This window comes from Papaver somniferum, chromosome 1, assembly GCF_003573695.1.
Source record: "Papaver somniferum cultivar HN1 chromosome 1, ASM357369v1, whole genome shotgun sequence".
Classification (NCBI taxonomy): Eukaryota; Viridiplantae; Streptophyta; class Magnoliopsida; order Ranunculales; family Papaveraceae; genus Papaver; species Papaver somniferum.
In genome coordinates, this window is record NC_039358.1 from 156,271,634 (window position 1) to 156,280,388 (window position 8,755).

The 8,755-nt window shown below is 37.1% G+C and overlaps 1 protein-coding gene across 1 annotated transcript; it reads left to right on the forward strand.

Moving 5' to 3' along the window:
* Positions 1-301: 301 nt before the first annotated feature.
* On the forward strand, positions 302-8,082 carry LOC113305292 (L-ascorbate oxidase homolog). Its single transcript, XM_026554364.1, has 8 exons — positions 302-667; positions 781-890; positions 5,746-6,016; positions 6,125-6,227; positions 6,435-6,780; positions 6,929-7,291; positions 7,404-7,482; positions 7,578-8,082. Exons 1-8 carry the CDS (start codon positions 527-529, stop codon positions 7,788-7,790), a joined length of 1,626 nt encoding a protein of 541 aa, XP_026410149.1. The 5' UTR covers positions 302-526; the 3' UTR covers positions 7,791-8,082.
* The last annotated feature ends 673 nt before the right edge of the window (positions 8,083-8,755 follow it).

Sequence of the window (8,755 nt, forward strand, 5' to 3'; positions counted from 1 at the left end):
TATTAATTTTATCCACCGTTTCTCATTTTCAAAAAGATCAGATTCCTTCGCCTCTAAACTTTATGTCAAGTTTTTCTTTAAGGAAATTTCAGCGACAGAACTTATTGAAAAGAAAAAATATAATCTCAACTACACCCTCATTAATCCCAACCAAGGTGGTACGAGTACAAGGTTAAAAATGCAATTCTAGATATAAATTTCAATTAAGCCGTGTTTATGGGAAGGACGATTCTTTTACTCCTCACTGACAGCTCATCTATTCTCTCTACTCGTCTTTCCATCTATAAAAGCAGCCAACAAATGTAGAGAGGTTAAAGAAAAAAATCTAAAACCATGGAGAGAGAGAATAACCAGAGTTTTTCTTAGATAACCTTGCAATGGTGCCATAGAATCTGCATTTCTCCATAGATCTTGTTCAAACTGTTGTTCAGAAACTCATTTCTTTTGGTATCATACCTCAACAAATTTACAGAGAGACAAACAAAGGCTGTTCTTCAAAAACTCATTTGATTCCGAGAGAAGGAAAATGAAAGATAATAACAGAGTACTCTGTTCCATCATTTTCTTGTTGTTGAGTGTTATTTCAATTAATGCCGAAGATCCTTATAGATTCTTTGACTGGGTTGTTACTTATGGTGATATTTACCCTCTCGGCGTTAAACAACAGGTAATTATTTCATTTATTTTATCAGTTTATTGTTGTTTCGAAATTTCTTATTTCTTAAAAAATCAAAATGAATTACGAATAGGTTTTGCTGATAATGTGTGGTATTGGTGCAGGGGATCTTGATAAACGGGCAGTTTCCTGGTCCTCAGATCGACTGTGTGACTAATGATAACTTGATTATCAATGTCCTTAACAACTTAACAGAACCTTTTCTTCTCTCTTGGTAAGAAACAAACTCACTCATCAAACTAAATATTTCTCCTGATTTTTTTTTTTTTTTAATCTTAATAATTTTATATTATGGAATGTCGCAAAACATTCGTCAATCACGGATTAATCAGCTTAGAGAAAGACCAGATCCATCTTAAATTCTTAATGCATTATTTGGAAATTAATACTACATTCAAAATCATAAATTATATGGTCAATTAAAAGAATATAAAGGATATTTTTGTCATAAATTGCATAGGAAAGTATTTATTTGGTAAATCAAACAAAACACATGTATCAGATCCACGTTTTTGAATGGAGTTTGATTGGGTGCAACTCGATCTACTGCAGTAAAATGCTCGAACTAGATAGTGGGTGGCTGAATCTTGTTGACTTCTACTATGTCTAACAACATTGAACCAAGGCAATCCCTGGACGTTTGTTCTGTACTGTTTGAACTGTGTGCACATGTGGCAGTCTTGTTAATTTGCTAAAGTAAAGGGTCTTGGTGACCACAAATTATGAATAAGATGCACACCGCAGTACTGAGTTTATGATATCACTCATGACCAAAACCTCAGGATTAATGGCAACTGCAAGATGAAACTTAGCTTATATAAAGACAACTCTCTTTATTGATGTTTAGAAAATCTCTCAAAACTAAACACAAGCTCTAATCTTGCTCATATAATCAACCACAACTTTGGTGATCATATATATATATAGAATTATGAATTCCTTTTCCTAGTCCTATTACCTTATTACATGTTTTTCCTTTTCTTAGAACTTAGCTAGTTCCTAATTCTTAGAACCTCATGCATTTCTTATTCTTATCCTAACCAACTTGTTAGTGATTTCTATATTGAAGATTAACCAACATTCTCCCCGTTAAGCTTCAACCTTACCCGTGACATATCTTGTACTCCAATCAGTTGTCTCATTTCTTCAAACTTGATCCGAGCTAATGCCTTTGTCAATATATCTGCTTTCTGCTCAGTTCCAGGTATGTGTTCTGCGTTAATGATCTCCTTCTCGATACATTCTCGTATGAAATGATACCTTTTGTGAATGTGTGTTCGTCTTCCCATGAAACACTGGATTTTTAGTGAGTGCAATTGCAGACTTATTATCAATCTTGATGAGAACTTTTGCAGGTTCTCTTCCTTTGATTTCATCCAACAGTTCTTGAAGCCATATTGATTGTTTAGCTGCTTCTGTTGCGGCCATGAACTCAGCTTCACAGGATGAGAGGGCTACAATGTCTTGCTTTTGTGAACACCATGTAATAGGTGCTTCTCTTAGATAAAGTATATGACCAGTTGTACCTTTTCCATCATCTTGGTCAATATTATGACTGTTGTCACTATACCCAACAATTCCTTTTGATCCTCCTCGACCATACTTCAATCCACAGCTGATTGTTCCTCTTAGATATCTCAATATCTGCTTTATTACATCACCATGAGACTTGCGTGGACTCTGCATATAACGGCTTGCTACTCCCACAGAGAAAGCCAAGTCTGGTCTTGTGTGTAATAAGTATCTTAGGCATCCAACATTTCTTCTATAACTCGTTGAATCAATCTCTGCTTCTTCTTGTGCCTTTGAAACTTTAAGTCCAAACTCCATTGGTATCTTAGTTGGATTACAAGTTTCAAGTCCTGCTTCTTTCAGAATTCTCCTTGCATAAGCTTCTTGTTTAATCTGAATCCCATCTACTCCTTGATGGACTTCTATGCCAAGGTAATAAGTGAGTTTTCCGAGGTCTGACATCTCAAACTTTGATGACATTTCTCTCTTGAACTCATTGATCACCTTAAGGGAGTTGCCAGTCAAAAATAGATCATCTACATAGACTGCAATCACAAGAAGCGTTCCCTTTTCTTCTCTTCTGTATACTGATGTTTCATCAAAGTCTATGCCTGATTCTTGAACGTATCCCTTAGCTACAAGTCTCGCCTTATATTTGTTGACAGTAGCATTAGCATTCCGTTTTATTTTGAAGATCCACTTAAGACCAATCACTTTTACCCCACCTGGCTTATCAATTAGAAACCAAGTCTTGTTTCTGTTGATTGAAATAATTTCTTCTCTACATGCTTGTGTCCATTTAGTCGAGACCTTTGCTTCCTGAAAATTCCTTGGTTCATCATTAACAGAAAGTAGCATTATCTCACATTCTTCTGCAGCTTGAAGAACATAATCCTCCAGATACTGTGGCTTTTGTATCTGTCTTGTTGATTTTCGCAGTGGAATGGGTTGAGTTATTTCATCGATCTCTTCTTCTTCTTCTTCTACTTCTTCGTTATTCTCAGTGTTTTCATTATTCTCTTCTTCTTCTTGATTAACATCATTGTTTCCATTGATATTGATGATTATGGGTCCTTCGCCTTCATCAATTACTTGACCCCATCTCATGTGAAACATTCCTGGATCCCTACTTGGTCCATCATTAGTTTCTTTCCAGTTCCAGTTTGCTTTTTCATCGAATACCACATCTCGACTCACTATCACTCTTTTCGTTGTTGGATTGAATAATCTGTAAGCTTTGGATCCAGGCTAAATTCCTAGATTCACAAGAGTCTGAGATCGATCATCCAGTTTCTTAAGAGTTGCAGAATCAACTTTTGCGTATGCTTTGCAACCAAACACTCTTGAATGATCTATGTTTGGTTTTCTCTTTTGCAAACTTTCATATGGAGTCATGTCTTTCAGAGCTTTCGTAGGTATCCTGTTTATTAGGTATGTGGAGTGTCGTACAGCTTCTCCCCATAGATAATTAGGTACCTGCATAGCCTTTAAAGAACTTCTCGTCATCTCCATTAGAGTCTTGTTTCTCCTCTCCACCACTCCGTTTTGTTGTGATAGCCCTCGAACCATCTTGTTCTGAGACATAGTTTTTAAGGTTCTGAAACTTATGTGTCCTAACCTTGCGTGCCACTTCCATGTCTGATCTTCCAGTCTCATATTCAGACACAATGGCCTTCCAATCATGAGACTTATCTTGTAGAGTCTATTCTGTGAGCGTGAGACTCTAACTAAAAGTCTTCCACTTGGGTCATGAACTGTTAGATAATCTTGTCGCATCCTAACATCACATCCAACTTCTGTAGCCTGTCCTAAACTTAGAATGTTGCTTTGTAAGTTTGGGATGAAATAGATGTTTGTGACAAGCTTCTGTTCTCCGGTCTTGCTCTGAAATAGAATTGATCCTTTCCCTTCAATTTCTACAGAAGATCCATCCCCAAACTTCACTTGTCCTTTGATTTTCTCATTGAGTTCAGAAAAGTAGTGTCTCTTACCAGTCATGTGATTGCTGGCTCCATTATCTAAATACCAGATTCCTTCTTCTCCATCCTTTGATTCGTAGTTCTTTGGTATTAGTTTCCCTTCGTTTAAAAATACAACTTCGTGCATGAAAAGAGCTGTATCTGCTTCCCTTGTTTCATTCTTGTTTGTTTCTTCCATCTTTTGTATTCTTTCAGGGCATACAGAGGAGAAGTATCCTGGTTTATCACATCTGTAACAAATAATGTTTGATCTATCCTTCTTTTCTTTCCCTTGGTTTTGATCATTCTGAATTGTTGTTCTATCTTGTGAGTTAAACCTTCCTCCCCTTCCTCGGCCTCTGTTTCCTCTATCACCTCTTCCACGACCTCTTCCTCTTGTAGCAGAGTTTTGTTGGTAAGAGTTTGTGTACAAGAGTTTTCCTTGAGTTTCTCCATTGTTTTCTTCATCAAGGATTCTCTCTTCATATGCTTTCAATCTTCCAATTATATCTTCATAGCTAGTCTTCTTTAAATCTAAGACTTGTTCGAGAGAAGCTATGATATGAATATACTTGGATCGTGGTAAACTATTGAGAAACTTCTTTACCAGTTTATCTTCATCAATGGATTGTCCAAGTGACGCAGCTTTTGAGGCTATCTCTGATAGCTTTCCTGCAAAACTATCAATAGTATCAGTGTCTTTCATCTTCATTCTTTCAAATTCAGACATTAAGGTTTGCAGACGGGCTTCTTTAACTCGATCAGCTCCGAGATTACGTGCCTTTATTGCATCCTAAATTTTCTTTGAAGTTTCCTGTTCACCAACTTGTAGAACAAGACATTCTGGTATTGCTTGAAAGGGTAATCCAATGGCAACATTGTTTTTGTCTGGGTCCAATATACCAGGATCAATTGTTTCCCAAACTTTGTAGATTTTCATCAGTACCTTCATTCTCATGGCCCATACTGTGTAGTTTGTGGCGTTGAGGATTGGAACTTGTATTGATGGTGGCGTGAACTGTTTTGCACCCACAATGGTGGTTTTGTTTTCCATGGCTCAGAAACAAGCTCTGATACCAATTAATGGCAACTGCAAGATGAAAATTAGCTTATATAAAGACAACTCTCTTTATTGATGTTTAGAAAATCTCTCAAAACTAAACACAAGCTCTAATCTTGCTCATATAATCAACCACAACTTTGGTGATCATATATATATAGAACTATGAATTCCTTTTCCTAGTCCTATTACCTTATTACATGTCTTTCCTTTTCTTAGAACTTAGCTAGCTCCTAATTCTTAGAACTTCATGTATTTTCTATTCTTATCCTAACCAACTTGTTAGTGATTTCTATATTGAAGATTAACCAACAAGGATCACATGGTTAGTGGTCCCACCAAATTGACTATGATGAGTTTATCAATTTGTTGATCCAACGACGGAGTTTTGGATAAAAAATACCAAACTCCAAATGAATTGACCAAAACCCTAAGATTTATCTAATGCTCAGTTTAATTTCAAAAAATAATTTCAGTCTAATGCTCAGTTTAATTTGTTAATCTATATCATGAAAAGTTGGGTTTTTTATTTTGGTTAGGAATGGATTACAACAGAGAAGGAATTCATGGCAAGATGGAATGCCAGGAACAAATTGTCCAATTCCTCCTGGTCAGAATTTCACATACATTCTTCAAGTCAAGGATCAAATTGGTAGTTTCTTTTACTTCCCATCAACTGATTTTCATAAAGCGGCTGGTGGATTTGGTGGTATCACCATTGCAAGTAGACCCAGAATTCCAGTTCCTTTCCCACCTCCAGCTGGTGATTTCTTTATTCTAGCTGGTGACTGGTACAAATCAAACCACACTGTAAGTTAAATTCCATTTCTTATTTCGAGCTCATTTATTAGTAGATAACTAGTGGGTTTTTTTTTCCTCTTTCAAAAATCTTAATATTTATGTGTGCATAATTTTTAGGATTTGAAAGCAACTTTAGATGGTGGAAGTAATCTTCCTTTACCTGATGGACTTCTCATCAATGGCCGTGGATCAAATGGACATACTTTCACTGTGGAACAAGGTAAATTTATTGAATTATATTTAGGACATACATACAATTGCAATACCATGTGTATGTTATTGATGGTCAGTCCTGGGTGCATGTCATTTATCTTAGAAAACTGGAGCTTTGTTTTACTGCAATACAAGTCCACCTGCTTGCTATTACAGTTTTGATAAATTTTGCCATTCGTTTGCTTATATTTAAATTGTCATTGTGTGTTGGCAGGTAAGACATATAGGTTCAGAATATCAAATGTGGGGTTGGCATCATCGATTAATTTTAGAATCCAAGGACATAAGATGAAATTGGTTGAAATCGAAGGTTCCCACACACTTCAGAACACTTACTCTTCCCTAGATGTCCATTTGGGTCAGTCCTATTCCGTCTTGGTAACCATGGACCAGCCACCAAATGATTACTACATTGTAGCCTCATCACGATTCACCACTCCAGTACTTATGGCTACGTCCACTCTACATTACAGTAATTCAGGTGGAAAAGTTTCTGGTCCTCCTCCAGGTGGTCCAACCATTCAAATTGATTGGTCTCTTAACCAGGCCAGATCTATCAGGTAAAATCACCTTCACCAAATCTCTGTTATATAACGCCAACCCTCTATGTTCTCTGTGCGTTGACTCAGAACTTGATGCAAAGAGAGTTCCTGATTTTCATGTCAACATCTCTAATGAGTTACTGTTTTATGTACCATCTAAAACCAGGTGGAATCTAACAGCTAGTGCAGCCAGACCCAATCCACAAGGCTCTTACCATTATGGATTGATCAACACCACCCGCACAATTAGGCTTGCAAACTCTGCTCCAATAATCAATGGCAAGCAGAGGTTTGCTGTGAATAGTGTATCCTTCATCCCTGGGGACACGCCATTGAAACTCGCCGATTACTTTAATCTTGGAGGTGTCAACCCTGGAAGCATTCCTGACAATCCCACTGGTGGCGGTGGTTACCTCCAAACTTCAGTAATGGGTGCTGATTTTCGGGCCTTTGTAGAAATTATTTTTGAGAACCCAGAAGACACTGTCCAGTCGTGGCATGTTGATGGATATAATTTCTTCGTTGTCGGGTAAGATTACATTGGTTGGTGATTGTTTTTGAAATTTTTATCTTATTTTTTTATCGTGTTCATTTTTAAACCCTTTGATTTCTAAACTGTGAAAGTTTTGTGGAATGAACAGAATGGACGGCGGGCAATGGACTCCTGCGAGTAGATTGAATTACAACTTGAGGGACACAGCTTCCCGTTGCACCGTTCAGGTAGATAGAAGATCCAACTCAAATTATATATGCTGCAAAGTGGCATGCTATTGGTTCATTTTTCCTTAAGCTGTTTGGGTTTCAACTTGTTGCAGGTATATCCCAAGTCATGGACTGCACTTTACATGGGTCTGGATAATGTTGGAATGTGGAACATAAGGTCTGAGAACTGGGCTCGGCAATATCTGGGTCAGCAATTCTATCTTCGTGTTTTCTCCCCAGTAAGATCATGGAGAGATGAATACCCCATTCCAAAGAACGCCCTTCTCTGTGGTCGTGCCGCAGGTCGTAAAACTAGGCCTCTTTGATTCCATTTAGAAGATTTGATTCCGTCACGAAAGGGTGACGCTTCTTCGGATTTGTATCAAGAGAGATGTTCTTTATAGAACAGAGACTACCTATTGCTGCTCAGCTGGTGATATTGCTTAACTCAAGCATGTATTAGGTTCATTTTTTTTTTACTCCCCTGTTTGCATCACTCTATTTCTTCATATTATAGGCAATTTATCCATGGTGTTGTAATCACAATTGGAACGAAATAGAAGTATAATTTAAATGAGGAAAAATTCAACCTATTTTTCAGATTTTATCAAACTAAAATTTTCCAGTTCTCTCTAAATATGCATTAGATGAAAATCCTGTATACTCGGTTTCTTTTCCAAGTTCGAAGATGCCACTTATATTTACCACAATGATTTCTTCCAGAAACTCTCTCATTCTTTTGAAGTGGCTAGCTCTCATCCTTATTCGTACCCTGAACCATTAGATGAATAATGCCCATTAACCACCACAGCAGGAGTTCTTCTCTGCAGAACTGAAGTATTCCAAAACTGAATTCTCCATTTGGAAGCAGAGAATAGGCAAATACCGACATATATGCGAAAATCTGTTTCACCTAACTTTGACAGTAAGCAGAAGAAAACATTCAGTACTCACGTCACAACTCATTCAATTCCTGAGCCAATCAGAAGTAGAATGAAGAAACGGACGATGATGACGGTTTTTCTTTTAAGTTGGACGTGTCGTCGTATACAGGAAAGTCGACATGCGAGGCATGTCGAAGAAGCTATAAACCACGTGTCTATAAGTAACTGGAATAGTTATAAATTCCAAACTTGAAAAAGAAAAAAGCAGAGCAAAGAATTTGTATTGAATGTTTGCTAAAAGATAAACCGGAATGAGAGGAATTTGATTATTCTGAAGAATGATGAAGTTCTTTTTTCTTCTTTTTGTTCCAGGAGATATGTTTCCTGATGAAAGGCCATGCGTTGCT

Coding starts and splice junctions, on each gene's coding strand:
- LOC113305292 (XM_026554364.1), top strand. CDS start 527: ATGAAAGATAATAACAGAGTACTCTGTTCCATCATTTTCTTGTTGTTG. Junction 7,292..7,403: donor TATAATTTCTTCGTTGTCGG/GTAAGATTACAT, acceptor TGGAATGAACAG/AATGGACGGCGGGCAATGGA. Junction 7,483..7,577: donor CTTCCCGTTGCACCGTTCAG/GTAGATAGAAGA, acceptor AACTTGTTGCAG/GTATATCCCAAGTCATGGAC.